Below are 22,757 nucleotides of genomic sequence, written 5' to 3'. Positions count from 1 at the left end.
ATGATATATAGAAAGATAGCTATACTGCTGGTATATAAAATGATCCCATTAGCTGAGAGACCAAAGAGTTACTAACAACACATAGTAAGCTTGTATAGCTCTATGCTGCAGAAACTTCAGCACTGCCAACTAAAATGATTTTGGAATGTTAAAAGATCAAGAGACTAAAAAGAGAAAGATCTCAAGGACTGCAATGCTCTAGACATATGATGAGAAACAGCTATCAGAAAAGTGATAGATATGGCAGTAGCAGGATGAAAACTTACAGGAGTACAGTAGGTCCCCGGGTTACGACGGCCCCGGCTTACGACGTTCCGAGGTTGCGACGCTTTTTCTTAAATATTCATTGAAAAATCCGCCCTGGGTTACGACGCTTGTTCCGAGGTTTACGACGCTGATGCTTCCAACGCTCCGAGTTAACGACGCTTTTAAAAAAACGCATACTATGATAAGAATCCTTTATAGTTTAGCACAGTATATTTAATAGAAATAAGTGGTTAGATTACAACCAAAAAAATTTTGAGGTTATGATGATTTCGACACTTTTTATGTTGTATTTTTTAATTATTTTAACTTTTTTAGTGACGCCTCATATGCGGAACTAGTTTCCGAGCAAATGAATACACTAGCTTGGGATGAGCAATAACAGTCCAAAAGTGCAAATAATGAAAAAATCATTTTGCTTGTTTCCAGTACTATTAATATAACGAAAACTAAGTTTCTGCGGTTAGATTACAATGCAAATTCCAAGGTTACGATGGTTTTTTATGCTTTTTAACGATACCTCATACGCAGAACTAGTTTCTGAGCGGAGGGCGCATAAATTAATTTACGCTATTAAACTGTATAGTAACCATAGTCAAGGATCAAGGAACGCATTCTCAAACAGTATACATATCCTTTAATACAAAACAGCAAAATATCATTGAAACATTATTTCTTTCTTACTTTAAAGAATCCATTTATACTCTACTTAGACTTGGATATAAAAACAAAAACCATAGTTTCTCTCTCTCTCTCTCTCTCTCTTTGTATTTTCCGAACAAAAAAATAATCACTAATTAGTGTATAGTTGATGTTTATTTTCATGACTAAATACATTTTTATAATACATATATAATAACCTCTCTCTTCTCTCTCTCTCTCTTCTAATCTAATAAATCTCTCTCTCTCTCTCTTTACTACAAAGATGTATGTTCTTTGTATGATAAATAAACATGATTTACTATTTTCAAATATTAATATTAATTTATACAGCAATAATATCAATTCATTAAAGAAAAATAACCATAGTGAATACGTAAGATTTTAGCATATATTTATTTAAAAAAATTATGGAAGAATGAAGGAAATCCCAGTCTTCTTCTCTAACCTTTCTCTAACTCCAGATACTAAAACTGTCAAGATATATCAAGTTCTGTGACAGCCAGGAGGGTGAAGAGCTGCTTGTGTTTTGACATCAAGTGCTCATGATTATTCCCCCCCCCCCCCCCCCCCCCCCTCTCTCTCTCTCTCTCTCTCTCTCTCTTTCTCTCTCTCTCTCTCTCTCTCTCTCTCTCTCTCTCATTTACTGAGAACTCGAGATTTTTTATGTACTTGTACTATTTGTTTTTATACTTTCAAATAATAATAATAAATAATAATAATAATAATAATAATAATAAAATAATAACAATAACTGTAATTACAAAATTCATATGTGACAGTATTTAAAGAAATACAATAATAATCTATCCATGTCACTTTTAATTAAGGTTAACTCTCTCTCTCTCTAATCTCGTCTCTCTCTCTCTCTCTCTCTCTCTCTCTCTCTCTCTCTCTTGCCACACAAGATAATAATGTGTCATAGTGGTAACTCCCTCCTATCTTTCCGCTGGAAGCGTTATAAGTATCTTTTGAGAGAACAGAGAGAGATAAACACTCTCTCTCTCTCTCTTTTACCGAGATGAAAGAATTTTTATGGTACCAGTATGTAAAATGTTGTATTGATAATAGTATTTAATAATAATAATAATAATAATAAAACTGTAATTACAAAATTCATAATGGTCGTATTTTAAAGAGATGAAAATGACCTTTCCATTTCACTTGTAAGGATAATTCCTCTTTCTTACTGAGATGAGAGAATTTTTATGGTAGATGCACGTGTTTATTATATTTTCAAATAATAATGATAATAATAATAATAGAAGTAGTAATAATACGATAACTAATTTCAAAAGAAAATTCTTCCCTTTGTCTTTTTCTGTATCAATTTCCCTACCTCATAACTCCAGTGACACTCGGAGCTGGGAAAGTAACAATGCCATACAATGGTCAACGAATTTAATGGTTTTATGTAATCTCTAATCTCTCTCTCTCGTCTCTCGTCTCTCTCTCTCTTTCTTGTATTTTAATGAAATATACAGTAATTTGTGAATACACAGTGTTGCACATGAAAAAAGTAAATTAGTGATAATTTTAGAGATACGGCCCTAAGAAAAATTGCAAATTAGTGAAATTTTCCCTGTGGACATGTTTTCAACAACGTTGTTCCGGCTTACGATGAATTTCGGGTTACGACGCGTCTTAAGAATGGAACCCCTGTCGTAACCCGGGGACTGCCTGTACAGTGAAACCCTGTATTCGCGAACTCCGGATTTCTCTTTGTAACATATACCCCCAATTATAAGCGGAAAATTTACCTACTTGCAGCATTTTTCTAAGAGAAATATCCACAAATTCCAGTTTTCTTCAATTTCACCATAAAATGCACTTTTTGTGATAAAAATGATATTTTAGTGATAAAATAAGGTTTCATATATACTCACCAAACAATTACATAAGCTGTACACTTTCTTACGTACAGCTAATGTAATTGTTTGGTAAGTCACTTATGTGAAAATGATATTTTAATGATAAAATAAGGTTTCACATATACTTACCAAACAATTACATTAGCTGTACGTAAGAAAGCGTACAGCTAATGTAATTATTTGGTAAGTTACTTATGTGAAAATTGGTTTTTCTTGAGTTTGAACTAACAAAATAGGCAGTTTTAAGAGTGTTTATTGGGGTTTCAACTATTCACGGATTCTGGCTATTTGCAGGGGGGTCTGGTACACATCCCCCACGAATATGGGGAACACTGTACCATAAATCACTGACGAAGAGGACAGATGAAGACCTACACATAACATGGATCTAGGCAATAGCAGCACAGAGAAGAATGGAGAAAGCTTATCTAACATATATAAAAACATTTATGATGATGAAATTTCCATAACCAACATCCAAACATAAACTAGTAATTACTACTTATGTACTATAAGTATTTGCCAAAATCAATTGATTTCAACCATAAATGCTATCAAAATTTTTTTTAATTTAAAACCTCTCAACCTATATTTCTTGCTGAGTAAATGGCTTATACCAACACAAATCCATCTCACAATCTGTAAAGTACTATTTTGGTTAATATTTTACAGATACAGTATAGTAATTTTCATTTGTATAATTTCTAGTCTTTAGGTTTAAGTAACCTGGGATTGTGGGAATGACATCTGGCATTAAACAATGGTTGCCCAAGAAGTGGCAGACTGTGCGGGAGGTATTAGGGTAAATGACCGAGCAGCAACATACCCACCTTCTCAAAAAAGTACTTAAATTCGCTGCCATGAGCATCAGTCAAGAGTTGTGGCCCATCCAGGCAGCAGAACGCGACCTCGATACTCGTCTCGAATTAAGTCTTTTCTCCTAAACTATTATATTTTGGCATAATTCAAGTGCTTTTTTCGGGAAGTGGCCATATTCTGGGAGAGGTGGCTGCTATGTCGACGCTTGGTCATTTATCCTATATTTCAGTAGATCAGGGATGGTTGGCCTATATGCTAACTAGGCCAAGGCAAATGCATAACTTTTGCATTAATCAACCATCACATCTGTAAGGCACATTATCATTGTTCTTGCCCTTCTGTCTTAATTAGATTGTTTAAAAGTTTATTTTGGGCAACAAATGGGAACTTGGTTAAGCTAAATGTCAGCAGATATTTCTTACCCAAAAATGCTCATTGGGATGCTGTTACTACCCTTCCAGAATATAGGCTAAAGCTTCCAAAATCTTACAAACACAGCCTTAAGACTTACAAATTAAAATGAGAGCAGAACCCCGCTGACCACCGACGAAACTGTCCAGGCCATGTGGCCTTGGTTGCTTTGGAATAGCCTAATCTACCAACGCTTCAAGAGGAACGTAGAGGTCTCGGTGAGCTGCCAGGATGGGCCACAACTCTTGACTGATGCTCACCAGGCAGGGCCAAATTCAAACTATTGAGGTGGATACATTCCAGGATTCGGCCAGCTGAAAATTATGTCGCCACTTTTTTCGGGTCATTTACCCTAGGCCTATTTATTAATTAGGCTAATGTCAGTGTGCCTTACCTTTTAACTTGGAGGTTCATAGATACTGTGCTAGGCTACCCAACTTTACAATTTTAGAAGATTACTACTTTTTAGTTTTTCATCTTTGGGTGCAATAAGTAGCTATAGGCTAAAATGAATGATCCAACTGGCATACCTATGAAAACATTACAACTGATAAAAAGGTGTAGTACCTAATAAGTATCGTTCCTTAAAAATAAAGGAAACTTACCTTATAACTACTAGCTATGCTATGGCTAGCTGCTATTTTATTTTCTCCTGTAGGCCTAAATCTTGCGACACTTTATAGAAACCATGCTGCATTATGAAATTAAATACCTGGCGAATGCAATAAACATGGACGATAAGGGGCTTCATAAACCAGATGGACGGCTAAACATCTAGTCCTATCTAAAGTAAGTTAGGCCTATGCTACCTAGCCTATACTAGGTACTATTTCGAACGTGTTAGCCATTTCCATACAACTCATTTATAATTTCTAAGTGAAATTCGGTTACTGTTCCTTTCAGATTCACGTATTGCCTATTATACTAACTAAGTCTATGACATTTGCAAAGTCGGCTAAATATGCTAGGCGTACATTCACTACTTAGGCCTAGGCAATAGCCTACTAAAGCAAACGCAGTATAACCAAATAGTAGTAGGCCTAGTATGGGTAATTAAAATCAAGCCATGCTAACTTGTAATTATCAAACAAATTAGAATTCGTGAAATAACCGGCATAGCTCACAAAAAAAATATATCTTCGCAATTTCACAATAACCAGCTTACCGTACCTTGCTCCTTGCTATTTATCAGCACATGAACATGGCGACAACAATGAACAAAATTATAGTAGCTACAAATTCTCCATATTTATAATGTTTTGGCATGACCAATAACTTTAGAAAGATAAGAAAACTACTCAGAATATGAACATTTAATGATTAATTCTCAGCAATCGAACATTTCAGCGTAAAACAATCAATTTGGAGGAAGCATGGGGTCATTAATTGACATTATGGGAGGAACGGTGAATTGAAGTCCCCTAAAAAATAGGAAAAGAAACATTAAAAAATATATATATAAAATCATACCTGAGACTTCATAAACACCAGTTGAAGAAGTTATCAAGTCATCAAAATCACTACTATTTAAATATATTATTTTTTGTTAGCGTTTCCTCATTAATTGCGCATAGAACTTTCCCAACAAGAGACCTGACACTGAGGGATGCTGCCATCTGTCGATAGTGATTAAAAATAAAAGCCTAGTAAAAATATATAAACAAGAGAAAAATCTATCAGAATTTTTACAAAATACCCTCGGTAAAATACCTCAAAGCTACTCAGTAGATGAGTTAATAGGGTAAAGTTATATACTAACAATAATTAACAAAGCAGGACAAATTGCAGTCTACACATCGACGGGAAATTTTTTGCGCCCGTTAATTTCCAGAGTGGACATTGTGACCCTTTCTGGAGATAATATTAATCTACAGTAAATAATAAAGATATGTTGTGTGATATGAACTATTAAAAATGTGTACAGAAAGATTTGTATTATTCGTGACGTACGTGATATCACATGTATTTTGAACTGATCATAAAATAACGACAAAATATCCATTGAGATGATATTGTAATATAGTATATAATGAATACTTGTATTCTGCATAACTTACCTTCATAAACTGAGCAAAGCAACGTACGAAGTATTTGTATAAGAACGTAGCACAAATGGATAGATACAAAGATTAGATAACATTATCATCATATGAATATATTACAAATGGACAGTTCTTTCTGTTGAGCTGATAAATAGATGAAATTAAAAAAACATTAATAAGAGATAAATGACTGGAAAGTATAGTGTATAAGCTTAAGAATAAATTAATTCCTTTTATACATTTTACCTTCATCAAGGTTTTGTCGTATCTTGTTTCCGTCGTAATTTTTAAAATGTAATTTCTTGTTTCCTTTTTAATAAGTTGGTTTCGCGTTCTGTTTATACGTTTTTACAAAGCAACTGTGATACCCACTTGCAACGTAACAAAAGCCCCCCCCCCCACCTATCTCTCTCGACATCAGAAAGTGTATGCCATTTACCCATTGCATACGTTTTGCATTTATTTATGAGGAAAATGAAAATACTACTATACGATATAATGATAATGGTAGTTATTTTATGAGTTATCTTGTTGCATATTATTTGCACTAATAGATAATTAATTGATCTGCGATGACGTATATTATATATATATATATATATATATATATATATATATATATATATATATATATATATATAATACATACATACATACATATATACAGACACACGCACACACATATATATATATATATATATATATATATATATATATATATATATATATATATGTGTGTGTGTGTGTGTGTGTGTGTGTGTGTGTGTGTGTGTGTGTGTGTGTATGAGTAAAATATCTTCCAGAATCAAGAAATCAAAGTACAAACAGCAGTGTGTAACATTTTGTCTAATCACCCCTGTACGAATTTCTCAGACAATCGAAAGCTAGTTCTGTAAGCATTTAAAATGTTTCTTCCCAGCTCAAAGAGAAAAAAACAAAGAAAGCCTAAATTCTTTGCTAGGTATGTCGCCAACGAAAACAGCAAGACTTCAGCGGCAGTTTGAAAACAACCCGAGGACAAAGAATGCAATTAGAGGACGGATTTGGTAACATTTGGACAACATCTTGAAAGACGGCATTCTCAATGTAAACAAAAAACAGAGTTCATGGCAAATGAGGCAACGACTCGCCCGAAAACACCGAAAAGGTTGTCACTCACGATTCCTTTTCCTCAATATTGACCGCTAGCACCATAACACCTTCCTCTAATTGCGCTGTTTCCTCCAGTTACGGTTATCACGTTCGTCGGGAAGGGAACGTCTGGAGAGGAGATCGACATAAACGAAACTCTATGCAGTGACCCTGTTCCTCGGAAACGGTTTGGTGTTTCTTTGGTTCACTGCGAGTTGGTGCGGATGCGGGAGAGGTGCATCCGTGTTCTCGTCAATAGTACTACCAGTCATGAAGCTCATCCATTTTCTGTGCTTTGTTTTGATATTGTTGTGTTATCTTCACGAGGTAAGAAAGTTAATTAAACTTGCATTAGTCTTGTAGAAGCTTGTAAATATTAGTAACATGATGTTTGCGCTTTTGGGAGAGTATACTTCACAATCATCCAGACTTACTGTATTTGGAAGTACTCCTGCAAGTTTCTTTAGTTGCAGAGCTTGAGATTATAAATAAGCTTTTATCTCATTAGCTTAGTAAATGATGGGTGGGGGTAGGGGGTTGAGGGAATAGGAGCCGTACATTATATAATGCAGCCGAGGTCTGACGAATATAATAGGGGCATTGCCACTTACCTTCTGTTAACATTTGCCTATTTTTATCTGCGAGACAGGTTGTTCTTGAAGCTCGTACTCTGTAAATTCTACGTATAAAACTCAGAAGGCGCTGTTTTATGCAATGAGTTTGATAATCGCAATGGTGACTGTGATTTGCTAACTTATTTTTTTGTATTCAACATTTAGTAATCAATACCTAACCCTTTGTAACCAGTTCAACAGTCATACTGAAGATCAAAACAAGGTTTTCTTTAGATTTTGACAATCAAATCTTATGTACAGTTGGCATTTAACGCCTCTAGTATCATTATTATGATTATTCCAATCGAAACTTTTCTTGAACGATTTGCTCATCAGCGTCGTATATTTATCGACTGACAATTCTTTGGTTTTAACTTTTTGATTAAAGACTCTATCATAGTTTAGATAAATTGTTAGATTAAGAAATTTTTTAGAACTTACAAGTTGTTTCAGCCTGGTTTTAATGTCGAACATGCTAGGATACGCTATAAAATGAAAAATTAAGAAATTTATTCATACCTACAACTACTATCCCCGTAGAGCTGTGTATTAATTTCGTGCAACTTATTAATAGTAGTAGGGCTATGCCTTTGTAACAGCTCCTATATTAACTGTGAATTCCTATCTCACTACTAAAATCTTAAATTAAATTTTGGGTGCATCAGCAATTCGTTCAACACTTTCAAAGGGGGATTAAAAGGATATTTCATTAGATATTTTGGCAATTGGTTTAATTGGCGAATACTACTGGTTTGCCCAGAAACCATATGAGTCGGCTGTAGTAATACCAGGATAAGTTTTGTTATATATATGTCATGCCATGTCTGTTATCTCATTAAAAAAAGCGTCTTGATAGTATTACTGGAGGAAATATTATGTATAAATTTGCTTCACCTACCTTGTTTGGTTTTATGTATACACCCCTCCACAGGTACTATAGATTTCATAAGCAGTCCTCCACAGGCACTATAGATTTCGTAAGCAAAGCAGCCACTCGCACCCCTATAAAGTGAAAGCAAATAGAAATCTGCGCTTTTAACCTTTTCATTTTGCCCATTTCCAGGTAGCTGACGGTCAAAGCCTTGCAAACACCACTGGGACCCCGGTATCGGCAAATGTCAATGGGACCAAGGTAACTGCTAATGTCACTACGACCAAGACACCTGATGGTCCAGCCCTTACCAACTCCACAGGGACCAAGATTACAAACACCACTGGGAGCCAGGCATCAACAAACACCACTGGAAGCCAGGCATCAACAAACTCCACTGGGAGCCAGGCATCAACAAACTCCACTGGGAGCCAGGCATCAACAAGTCCCAATGGGACTCAAGTATCTACAAACACTAATGGGACCCAGGTATCTACAAACTCCACCGGGACCCAGGTATCTTCAACTCAGAAACCCGCTGGTACGCTACTTGTAGAGGGAGGGACTTGGAGCAGTGGCACATACAAAAAACCCCAGTGGCCTTGGAAAGGTTTTCATTATGTTGTCACCCTCAAAGAACCCGACATCGGTAGGTTTTCCTTTCACAGTTATTATTTACTTGGGAAGTACGAAGAACCTGAAAAGGTCTAGGCATTTTTCTCCAGTATCAGTGGGAATGACTGAGGTATATAGTTTACCTGAAGTTCATGTATTGTTAGCTAGTTGTGAATTTAATAGAACAGGGGTCAGTGATTTTAGTTTTTAAAAAATTAGAATGATTGTTTGTGCAACTGTTTCTAAAGTATCTTGGTTCTTAATTTGTTCCTAAAGATCATCATTTTTTGTACCCTGTCTCAACCTCCGTTGCCAAACTTCTCAGAGGTTTACTAAGCATTTGAGAAATTGTCAAATAATTCCACAGATAGGATGAACTACTACATAGTATGAGACTATTCTATTCTTAATTTCAGCAGACTAATGGATTTCCTCTACTCAGAAGCCAAGCTAAGTTAACTATTGATAGATAGCTTAGGAAGTATATTTAAAGCTTTCCGTTTTATATTCATGCATACAAATTAGATAGCATTAGAGATGATATGAGGGAGAAGGAAGGACGGGAGGAAATGACACAGGACAGAGGTAGATGGAAGAGACTTAAAAACGGGGATAAAGCTGGGAAGAGAAGAAGATTCATACATACAAATTTAAGTTATATTGGCCTTTTCGAAATAGTAATTTATCACATCAAATGAAAAAATTGGTTTTTGACAGCCCAATGTTCTCAGTATACTCAACCTTAAGTCCCGTCCACACGGTCGTGCTTTGCTCAACGAAGTCTGCTCGATGTGACGTCAGAAGCGGAGAAACAGTGGGCAAGGTACTCTAAAAAATGAAATTACTTTTCAGATAGGTGTAACCGACCCGGAGGAAGTATATAAACTTTCTCTCTTATGCCACAAAATATTCGAATTTCCTCTTCTTTGGGAGGATTGCAAGCTTGTTCCCTTATCACTAAAAATAATAATAATGGTCTGCGTTTCAGGGGATCCATTGCACAAGAACTTAGAGTTTGCAATGGGAGACTGGGGTTTCTCCTCTTGCATTGAGTTCGTCTTCGCGAAAGGTAAGCCAGTGTACTACCCCTTTTTTCATGTCCTTCGTGTTCGTATTAATGATTCGTTTTTCATATCCGAGAAATAAGTGGTGACTGCTGTGTGCAGAACGCGTGTATACTGATATGCTTAAGGGAGATATAGAGTAAAGGGTCCCATACCCTGAACGATTGTTTGAAAGATTGTCGTTACGGACACACACACTATTCAGACAGAATGAACGATCTCCGCACCGATTTCTATCTGAACAAAGACTGTCTCTAGAAGACATGGTATCAGTTCTAGGAGAGACGTGCACGAAAGCGTTATATCGGTAGACAGACACATGCATTGAACGACATGTGTATGACCACGGCCGTATGACACTTGAGTCGCAAACCAGCAACCTGGTCGGGACAGATTCCCGCTGAGATCGTTAGTCCACGAAACTCCGCCCAATTTTGCATTCAGTCAAGCCCATGCACAATGTTTTTGCGAACGATTGACAATCGTTCAGTGTATGGGGGTCCTAAAGAGTAAGGCTTATATTGATAAATTAGTCTGAGGATAATGGTATTTTGGCTGTGGTGATGATGAGGATGGTGATGACAGCTTAGGTAAGAGTACCTACGTGATAGCATTGATGAAACCGCCATTTCAACCTTTTACTTCAAAACAGATGAGAAAACAGACTTGGTTTTCAAACGAGGGACGGAGTGTTCTGTCGACTACGGTACTCCGGGAACTCCGAGCGTCATCCATGTGAATGACGGGTGCATTTCGGTAAGAATATTACAAATATGTTCGCATCAGTAGCCTTGATTATTTATGAATGAGTTTCTCTGCGAGAATCCATTTTTTAATAGTTTTATTTATGGTGCCTTTAATTGTTTATGACCTTTACCTCTAGTTAGAATCAAATATAATATTATATATATATATATATATTATTATATATCATAATAATAATATATTTATTATATATAATTAATATAATATATATATAAATATAATATATATATATATATATAATATATATATATATATATATATATAATATATATATATATATATATATAATATATATCACTATAATATATATATACAAATATATATATATATATTAAATATATCATATATAATATATATATATATCATATATATATATATATATATATAAATTATTATGTATTGTGCGTGAAGTGAAGGTTTAAATTTAAATCGTTAAGAATCCTGAAGAATTATTATTAGTTTTCGGAGCTTTAATATTAGACTGCTTTCCCTCAAAAGGAATCCAGACCTTTTTGCACGAATACTTAAGGACATCTGAGGCTTTAAATTTAACAACATTTAAATCGACATCTTTGGCTGTATCAATATTATTCAGGAGTGGTGGGGGTTGGGGGGCGCTGGCTTAGCCCTTCATTTTGGCCATTAAGAGAGGAGGGTCCATTTATTTGCTAACAAAAATTTATATCGAATCTTAAACGACTTGCATTTGTCTTATAAATTTCAGAAGGATAGTTTTTTTTTTCTGTCGAGTATCTGCATCTATAACGGTCTTTTTATTTTTATTTAATTCTGAGACAACTGAAGCTTAGGCAATTGTGTGTTTAGTGAGAAAGCTTTGCTCCTTTGTAAGCTGACCATTTCCTTATCAAATTTAATAAAATTCTTATTTTATCAAATTTAATAACTTTTAGTCAGACTTACCTGAAAATATCACAAATAACGAGATTTTTTTTATTTCGTCCATATATTCAAATTAAGGAAATATAAAGGAAATCTTAGTTTTGTTTCCAATTTTGTCAAATCGTGAAGTTATAAATGAGTATTGATGAGCACCTATATAATAGGATGTCGAAGGACGAATTTGACGTCAGCAGAGCTGAGACCGAGACACTGTGAATAAAAAACCAAAGTTAGGTGGTTTTCAAGATTTGTAAGCTGCTGTTTGGTTTCAAAGTGATTTTTCTTTCGTTGAGAGTAGTTTTAGAAAACGGTAAATGAAAAAGTTCTCATTACTTATACAGTCTTAAATTTTCTCTCAGAGAGAGAGAGAGAGAGAGAGAGAGAGAGAGAGAGAGGGGTGGGGGTGGGGGTGGGGGAGAGCGTCTTAGAAAAACTAAAATGGTCAATCACTATATACATAGGAGAGAGAGGGAGAGAGCGTCTTAGAAAAACTAAAATGGCCGATCACTATATACATGAGAGAGAGAGAGAAGAGAGAGAGAGAGAGAGAGAGAGAGAGAAAGAGAGAGAGAGCTAACTAGCGAGCAAGCTTATGTTAAAAATTTTCTTCAATCTATTTAGACACGCCACATACACCACTTCTTGGGCCATTATCTGGGCTTGTTTGACGAGCAGAGGAGACCAGACAGAGACGAATACATCGAAGTACTACAGAAGGACTTGCCTCCAGCCACGCAGAAGCTCATGTCGAAATTCGACAGCTCTCAAGTGAAGCTCTATTCTACGATGTACGACTTGTCTTCAGTCATGCACATGTCGCCGAGGGTGAGTTGATGTAGAAGACTCGTGTGTGTGTGTTTTTTCAGATATTCCTTCCTCACTCCAGTAGCTTAGAAAATCTGAAACTTTTGAATAAAGGGCCATTTTTATAATTCGTCAGCTTTTCTGTCAAATTCTTCCATATATTTTTTAGGACCATCCAGCGTCAAATTTCGTGAACTTTGAAACTTTTTATTCATGTTATATTTATTACTCGAGGAAGAGTACAGATTTATTTTTGATGTAATTATTACGTAATCTCCCCAATATTTCCATGTTTTTTTGGAGACTTTTGTGCAATTGTAGAGTTTATGCTCAATTTCCTTTCCCTTAACATAGCTACAATGGTAAACAGCCTCATAAGATAACGACTTGAGTTAGTACTTACAGATGATTCCCTATTACCCGGATAGCTCAAACTATTTGGTTCTAACGGAAATGAATAGCTTATTATCATTATTATTTTCTAAGCAACTCTGTGGTTGCTTAGAAAATAAAAACTAAATATCTTTTAATTTTGGGTACTGTGTTGTTTCTGCATAGTCTGTTTCTATACATGGTCCTGAACCGAAGTAGTTATCATCATCATCATCATTTCCAGTCTATGGATGACGGGGACAAGGCCATCTTCCGCACCAAAGACCCAAAATTACACGGCATTCCAGGCAGGGTCAAGCATCCGTCCCATTGGGACTTTTACCGCGTGAACGCTATACACGGCTGTCAAGGTAGGCGGTGTTTTGTAAACATAGGTCTAGTTGTAGACTAGGGTAATGCTACATATCTCCATAGTGTTTTATAAATAACCAGTATTGAAAAGGGTGTATTTAGTGTAGTACAGGTGAGATAATGCGAGAAATTTACTGTAATTTGTTTTTGCTAGTGTCTGACGAGTACTATAGTTTAAACACTGCGTCTAGCTGTGCTCTGCAGAACCACCAACTTTGTGCACAAATTTCTTTTTTTTCTTATGCTTTTATATGCTGCTTCTACCATTTAGTTTAAATAGATCCACGCTAAGAATTACGATTGACTATACTCTGTTTTTTTCCATCTGTCCATCAGCCTGTGGTGGTCGCGCATGGTAACACTGCGTCTCGAGGTTTAAATAGTTACGCTATGTGTAAGTTTTAGGTAAATAAAAGGATATCTTGGTGTACATTTGCATCTGAAAAGTGTTTTAATAATTTACTGTATGCGAATTACACCGTTAATATTCGAAATAGGACATTATTTAAAGCCAGGGACGCAGTATTACCATGCGCAAACACAACAGGCGGATGGACAGATGAAAAAAAAAAAAAAAAAAACTTATAGGAGAATGAGGTTGGAGTTTTTAAGAATATGTACAGTACTTTGAATAAGCACCAAGTTCGACCAAGTTAAATGAGTGGACTTAACGAAATGCCTGTTCTTAAGGGTCACTATTAGAAGAAGCATGTTTTCTGCCTTGAGTTTCTTTTCATTTCAAGATTGAAGACAAGACTGCCAGGGATACAGATGTAATCATAATGACTCTTCTTTCTGCAGAAAAATTACACGCAAGATGCGAGATCGCTCCAAACACGTGCAAAAACAGAGGCTTCTTAACTCACTTTTGTGTATGCCTATGCCCGCCCGGTACGAATGGCACTTACTGTGAACATGTCACGGGACATCCTTACGGTAAGCGATCTTCTTTTATTTTTCTGGGGTTTCACCTTCATCCTGATTCGTGTTTGTCTCTAAAGATCCATTTTTTTCTTTAGTAAGAGAGTATCTGAGTAACAACCTGCTCCCCTACACGCACCTCACTGGTGCGCTGTAGGCATTACTTGAAGGGTGTTTGCTGCCTTCCTTCGGCCCCTAGCTGCAATCAACCTCTCTAGCCTGAGACTGAAACCTCCGTCCCGCCTCCTTTTTAGTTTATGGTCTAATTTTCATTAAATCTAATCAACGAGGTACTCTGTGTCATACCTGTTTTTTTCTAATTTCCCTTGCATTACCTCTTAGTTGCAAAATATCGTGTGGATCTAGAAATTGAATCAAATAGAATAATACACTTGTCTGCAACAGTGGCGGATCTAGAAATCTCTCATGGGTGGAGGGAGCGGGGCAGTGGTGGGCACTTAGGCCCCTTTCACACTATGCGAGTTTTTTCTGCATTAGAGGTGGTCTGCGCGCCTCAGGTACTGCGGACCAAGGTATATAGTATATATTTAGAATATATACCTTGCTGCGGACGACATCGCTCAATTGCGCGGTCGCCGTCTGCAGAGAACAATTTTTTTTTTAAATCTTGATGTCTTTTTTTCCCAAAAAAAATTTTTTCTTTTGTGATTTCATCCAAGCATCTCTTACATTTTTCCATTTTAAACACGGCATACTTCTCTCCAAGCAAATTAATTAAGTTACGACTTTTATACTCCTTATTTTTATCCCATAAAACCGGTTTCGTTTAAACAAAAGAAATGAGAAGCTCTATATCAATATTTTGATTCATATCCATATAACTGATATATTTTTACGATGAAAAGCAGTGACTTACTATTGCTCACCGCATGTAAAGGCGGAAAAAAACCGCTTGCTGTGAAGACGCGCATTGACCATGATCTTCCAGCCAGTGGGACAAACATGCAAAGCGGCACCGAGACGGGAAAAAATCCGCGCCGCTATAGTCTTGCAAGGCTCCATTAGGTTTATCAGTTGACTTGTAAGCGTGGTGCCGCTCCGCTGGCGGAGGTGGTTTTAAATCGCATAGTGGAAAAGGGCCCTCGCGACCCTGAAAATTTATCAATAATATGAATATAGATCAAAATATTGATATACATCTCATTTCTTTAGTTAAAACGAAACCGGTTTTATGGGACGAAAGTAAGGAGTATAAAAGTCGTAACTAAATTCCATTTGTTTGGAGAGAAGTATGCCGTGTTTTAAGTGGAAAAATGTAAGAGATGCTTGAATGAAATCACGTGAAAAGAAAAATAATTGTTGGAACAAAAGGCATAAAGATTTAAGAAAATTATCTCTGTAGACGGCGACCGCGCATATGAGCGCTGACGTCCGCAGTCTCTGAGGCGCGGAGACCGCCTCTAGTACGGAAAAAATCGCATAGTGTGAAAGGTGCCTTAGGATTACCATATATATATTTAACATGTACACACACATGGTATATATATATATATATATATATATATATATATGATATATATATATATAATTTATGTATGTATGCTTACACACATCTTTATACACACACTAGTAGTAGTAGTGTTTTCTGTTGTTGTTGAAAGAATCATTAACTAAGCAAATCTTTCTACTAATGTTCTATTGAAAGAATTGTTCTATTATTTATAACCATGGGGACGTGACCAGGTGGGGACCCCCCTCCCCCTTAAATCCGCCACTGGCCTGTAGACTATTACTAGTGATTGGTTTTGCTGCTTTTAAATTAGATGAAAACAAATTATGTAAAAATTGTTTTTTTAAATTGATTTTTAAAAAAAAATTTATATTTAGAGGACGTGGAGTCAACATGCAGTGAAGTTGTTACTAAAAACTTAACTACAGTCGTGGCTGGTAATTTTCGCCACCAGAGTTCTAAAAGTAAGTAACATATATCGATATATTTGGTTTTTCAATTTTCCAAAATTAATTTTCTCCAAGTTTTGTTATAGGCCGGTTATTTTCACTCTTTACTATTTTCTTATTTTGAATTTTCACTCCTGATAACAATTTATTTTTGCAGTCTTATTTGCCAGTATCTATTTGCCTATTTCTTTTTTTCAATTATAATTTAATTACCCGAGTTAAACTAGAATTATTATGTAATAACATGTCATTGTAAAAAATTGTGTAAATGAAAATTGCGATGTTTGTAAATAAACTTTGATTTAAATAAAATAAAATAAAAAATAAAAATTCCGTGGTAACTTGACTTTTCATGTTCATGATGTCGTCTTGTTCCGAAGGAATATCTGCTCAATGTAAACCAGACGAAGACTTGCCATCAGTTGTATCAGATTTCATACAAATCCTATCTTTTCGACGGGGGATGTAATGAAACTTCAGTCGCACTAGCATTCTTGGAAGAGTTCAAGGCTTGATTCTGAATTAGCATCGAAAGCCAATCTTCAGTCATATGATGTATTCGATTGTTAAATGTGAGACGTTAAAATCTGTCGATGCAGCTTTCTTTTGTTTTATGCTTTGACAGAATGAAAATATCTTTTTAATATTTAAAATTTTGCTTTAGGCTCTACAGTGACTGTTCCAAGAGAACTACCAACAGCCCATGTAGGTCTATAAATAGTAATAAATCATACATGGGTCAATTAGTTGACCCCATTTTTCAATATCTTCCTTCGCTAATGTTAAGACACCTCTGTTATATTTAACAATGGTTATATTTAAGCCATGCTTGCTGATGAGATTGTAAGTTCTTGCCATAGAAATGATAAACTATAATTTTATGTGAGCACCCTTTCTTTCCAAAATTTGACCCAGGATATATTTAATCATAAATATTTGAAGTTCTTGCGTAGGAAATATGAAAAAAAGTATAACTATTCATGCTTAGCAAGTATCCCTTCTTTCGATAACAAGCAGACTGAATTGTCATCCTAACCAATGTTTCCTTTCTCTGTAGCTACCTGGTGCCTGTTCCAAGTCAAGGCGCCAGAACACCACCAGATTATGATAGCCTTTGATTTCACCGAGTCTAACGAAACCATTAATAAGTCTACGCGCTGTCAGGGCTCTCTCGTGAGCATAACAGAGGTCAGCCTGCAACAAGTTGAAGAAAACGTGTAAGCATTTCTGTTTCATTATTCTTGGGTGTGTCCAGAAGGGGGCTGGGTGATAAGAAACTGTAGTTTTATATGCTTTCCCTGTAACTCCTGTGTTTGTATGCTTTCTCTGTATCTACTGTATTTGTAGTTTTGTTTAAATGCTTTCCCTGTACAGTATCTCCTGTATGTGTAAGTCCTTGTTTGCTAATGATTCAGAAGCAATGAACTATATACTACATTAATAATAAAGTGAAAATACATTGCTTCATTTTGAGCAACGGCTAGCTTATCAGTATACACTAGACCTATTTTGACAACTTTTCCATCAAAGCTCTCCATTTATTGGCCGAGAGATCTCTAATTGGAATACCCTAGTGTTATTTAGGATAGTTAATGGCCTCATAATTAATCCAGTATCTGGCTTATCAAGGTACTCTCAGTAAAAGTGTTTCCAGAATCAGAATGTCAATTTTTAAACTAGGCTCATAATCAGGTTTTTAGACTATTTTGTAAGTCAAGTATAAAGGGCTACTCTAACAATATTAATGATGGTAATTACCTTCTCCTATAATCCCCCTATTTGTAGAATATGCGGTGAAGAATTCCGGAAACTGCACATCTACTTCTCTAAGACGAACGAGGTCGACATATACTATGACGTGAGAGAGACAACGTCCTCGAGAGGCACCAGAATTCCCAGAGGATTCAAGGCGACGATTACGTTTCACGGCCACGGCCAGGATAACAGTACTGTCAATGCAACAGAGAGCACAACAACAACCAAAGAAGTGCCAGTTCCAACAACAACAATGGATTATGACGATGACGGCACAGTAAGTGTTCCGAACGATTATGACGATGCAACAACGTTGTCCTCGCCTATAAAAGATAGAACGAGTGCTGTTTCCACAACGGGTAAAACAACGACAGCTCTTTCACATACGGAGGCGTCCCACTCCCACAGAACAACCACCACGGCGGGAAGCGTCGCAGGTCTCCCAGTGATGGCTGGGTGCAACAGAGACGCGTTTTTATGTATCGTTCAGTACTTCATATACTCCCTCATCTTCGTTCATTTGTTCCATTTATGAAAGAACGATTACTACTGTAATGTTTAAGCACAGGTGCCACAGTCCGGGTCATAAACTGGGAAGCGTGATTCATATGTATTATAAATTCGTAACTATTGTGTATATTTACTTTTATCGATGATCATTTATCCCATTTGTAATTTTCTTTTGTTCATAAAGTTTAATGGTTTTAACTTTTTTTTTTTTAATTATACATACAGTGTGCACAAGAGACATTGTGATTTGTAAGTAGCTATGCGCCTTTCGATTTTTATCTATTCTGAAATGGGCTGTGCCAATGAAAATATAAGCTAATTATCAAAAGTGTTCTGGGATTTTTGTAAGCTGTCGAACTTGCTTAGAATTGATCAGCTTTGAGTGTCCACTAGGAACAGGACGTCAGAATGCCTTGTATTGTTCCGAAAAGTCTAGGCTAGGCCAGAAGGCTTTTTATTATTCAAGAAAGGTTAGCTAAGTCGGGGACCATGTACTATTCCGGAAAGGCTAGGCTAGGCCAAGTGGCCTTGTGCTATTTCAGAAGGGTTAGGCTAGACCAGAAGGCTTTTTTTCTTTGACAGGGTACTAGTACTAGTCTTGAATTTTGTGTGAAATTTCAAATGCTATTTGTGGATCTATTAGACGGGATCTGGTAATTTTGGTTAAAAGCGCGCTCTCACAAGCTAAGCTGTTTATTCGCGGTGAGTCTCATCAGTTGATTAAACAGCATACAAGTGCAGGATGACTTTTAAATTTTACATCCCAAAATAAAGTATTCTACAAAATTGATTAGATACGAGTGGTTGAAGGTGTACTACTAGGTAAAACTGTAAATTGTGCAAAATTTGGTTTTGCCAATTTGTCCAGAGTCTAAAGTTATAGATCGAAAAAAATTACCAATTTGTCTAGTTAACTATTTAACCAATATCATGAACTCGCTAAGTCAGTAGTGCAAAGGTGATAAAAGGATTGTGCCCTTAGACCGATAAAAAAAAAAAAAATTGAGGGGTGGAGGGCGGCCGGGGCAGAATCAAAGTCTACTTAAGGTAGTCTGTTATCGAGTGAGAGCAACTTAAAACTCATAAGATGAAATTATTTTAAAGATAAAATCGAAAGTCTTGGAACCCAGTTTGATTGAAAGGGTAGGCCTACATACAGTAACATTTCAGCTAATTTGTTACAAAGTAAAACAAAAAAATACGAATATTAAAGACAATCAGGTCAGGAATGACTACTATTTATAAAAGATTATATAGTTTTTATTTCGAATTACACCATCAAACAATAAATCATGATATAAATATTCATGTGCGCCAAAATACTTTTCAAAACACTTAACAACCAGGTATTCAAAAATACATTCTTGATCAACATTAACAACCAGTGCTTAGGAACACCTAAGATTAATTTTTTTTTAAATTCACGATTGACGTCTGATTGTAAACATTTTTCCTCTTGGATAAGAAAAATGTTCGATAACAAATGAACAGCGAACAAACTTCATTTATTTTTGTTAACACTTTGGATAGAAGCGTGGTGTATTTCACAATTTTAATAACTATCACTCGTACCTGTGGATGTAATGGAACTCTAATAACAGTATTAATAGTAGTAGTAGTAATAGTAATAGTAGTATTCCGTGCATGCAAAAAGGGAATCCGATAGTCTTCGAAAAGACCGCGAAGGAAAGGCGATTCGACACCTCACAGGACTCTTGTTAAATTGGACCTAAAGATTCTACTTTGAATTGGCGGTGAAGGGTTAATGTTCATCTGTTTCTGTGAACAAATGCTTAAGTTACCCTTAGATGAAATCGTCTACTTTTGTTGTGTGTATGAAAGGCAAGCTGACATTAGCGGCCATAAAACCCTGTTTAGTTGCATCTCTGTTAAGGCCTGTCCACACTGAAGCAGTGTTACCAGACAATCGTGTCGTTCTGGCTCTGTACTCTGTCTGTCACTATAGTGGAACGGGTAATGGGATCACTTTGCCTGTCGCTCAGTGTCCGCTAGTGTGGACAAGGCCTTAAGGCCTGTCCACACGATCGGGCCTGATCGGCGGACTTCCCCTCTAACGGGCACACTTGACGGGCAAACCGTCAAATTGCCCGATGGGTCTTGTAGCAAAATCACCATGGTGGTGCCCGATGGTTTGAGTTTCGACTCTGGCAGACGTACGTTAACCATATACATTTCTTTTACCGAGCCATTCTTTGCACCATATTCGCTTCTTTTTCATCACACACAACGCAATTATCATGTTACGCTATCATCTTGTTTGCGGTAGGCACAATGTTTATCGTACCGCACTGAACACACTACTGGCATCGTCGGGGACGCCCACCTCTCCATCGCCTCACCCGTGTGGACTACACTCACAGGTAAGCCCACCAGAATTTTCCCGTCAACCCCGGAGCACGCCGATCAGGCCCGCTCGTGTGGACAGGCCTTTAGTCTATACAGCGTCAGAAGTGAAATAACCCCTAAAAATATAATGTAAATAAAAACTTATATTTATTTGTCGTTATGGATTTGATAGACAAAATACCCTCCTTTATTTTTAGACTTGGATTCTTTTAGGAATATGATCAGTTCTAAAATGGATGAACTTTTGAAGTATTCATCTGTAAGCCCGATACTAATATTTGTGGTGTCTACAAGTGAATTCCACCTACAATATCAGATTATTAAGGCTATTTATCAATAATATAATAGGAGGTATATATACTGACTCTCTTTATATTAACATGAGTGATGTTGCCTCATTCTTTTAAATGCAAATCATTTATTTTTCTCTAGGCATTTTGAAGTTACCTACAGTTAATAAATATTTGGAAGATGTTAAAAGAAGCCACAAACTCGCGGATTTGAACATGACAGTTTCGATACAATGAATTACATTCAGGCTCTCCTACTTGCGGTCCTATTATTATAATCATTGCATTTATGCATGTTGCAACATATAACCAGTTTAACAGCCTACAATTATTAAGAGCGTTCGATGCTCTGAACGTAATTCACAGGGTATAAGACTAACTCCCTTTAACGTAAACAAGAAAATCAACAGCTGCCTCGTATTTCACAGAGGACTTGGGCTGACCTATGGAATTTCAAGATTTACGAATGAATTTATCTCATACGCGAACTAAGACGAGATAGACCTATAGGAAGAAACTAAGTTGGCAGTTAGGAGATAATAATAAAAAAAAAATAATAGAGGAATTAAGCAATAGAATTTTATGGATATCGAATGGAGAAAGTTAAGAATTGATCTTATACGCGTACTTTGAAGAGATAGGTCTACAGTAAGAGACTTAAGTTGTCAGTTACTATGAGATTCACAGCCGGCGTCCCTGTGTTAATCCGGAATAAAAAATTTGTCAACGTAAGAGACGAGATGACACTTTGTCACAGGGTATCTTACATCCCTACCTAATTTTTTCACTGTATTCTGTATTACGGAAATTGTATAATTCTGGTAGTTATGAGTAACACACACTTCTGTAGACATCGCCTGCAAACTCAGAGGAATATCTTTCGAAGATGTAATGACGTCATTAACTTGCCTCCTCGATGGATAATTGGCTATTCGTGAAAGTCTCAACCTCTGGCAACAATGAAATACCACCAATACTCCTTGTTTACACTTTGTAGTAGTAGTAGTAGTATATAGATGATTTATGCCAAGAGGTAGTGCTAGAATTCTTGAAGAAAAGGGTTTCCGAAAGTAATCCTAGAAATTACTTTCTATTACTATTTCTCCACTGAAAAATTATATAATAAAAATCGATTAACAAAGGGAAGAAAACTTTGGCATTCGTCGTAACTCCTTTGACAGTGACAATCATTGTAATAAACAATTGCATAGGATTAGATTGGATTATAGAATTTAGACTTAGAGCCAAGCACTGGGACCTATAGAGGTCATTCAGTGATGTATTAGAACTAGACTTATTTTTATTTTATTATTATTTTTTTTTTTTGCCAAAGCAAGTTTTAATGTTGTTCCGCAAGTTACATTTTACTAAGAAATTAACTATTGCTTTATAGAGCACATATATTATCATCTTTCTGCA

The 22,757-nt window shown here is 36.1% G+C and overlaps 1 protein-coding gene across 1 annotated transcript; it reads left to right on the top strand.

The window, feature by feature from the left end:
* The first annotated feature begins 7,216 nt into the window (after positions 1 to 7,216).
* Positions 7,217 to 18,879, top strand: LOC135207670 (blastula protease 10-like). The gene is made up of 10 exons (XM_064239516.1): positions 7,217 to 7,525; positions 8,876 to 9,332; positions 10,287 to 10,367; positions 11,015 to 11,118; positions 12,649 to 12,852; positions 13,448 to 13,574; positions 14,377 to 14,511; positions 16,345 to 16,431; positions 17,474 to 17,633; positions 18,202 to 18,879. The coding sequence occupies exons 1-10, from the start codon at positions 7,469 to 7,471 to the stop codon at positions 18,704 to 18,706; spliced, it is 1,917 nt and encodes a 638-aa protein (XP_064095586.1). The 5' UTR covers positions 7,217 to 7,468; the 3' UTR covers positions 18,707 to 18,879.
* Positions 18,880 to 22,757: the final 3,878 nt, after the last annotated feature.

Source organism: Macrobrachium nipponense, chromosome 11 (assembly GCF_015104395.2).
Source record: "Macrobrachium nipponense isolate FS-2020 chromosome 11, ASM1510439v2, whole genome shotgun sequence".
NCBI classification, from domain to species: Eukaryota; Metazoa; Arthropoda; class Malacostraca; order Decapoda; family Palaemonidae; genus Macrobrachium; species Macrobrachium nipponense.
This window is presented reverse-complemented; position numbering and strand designations above follow the sequence as displayed.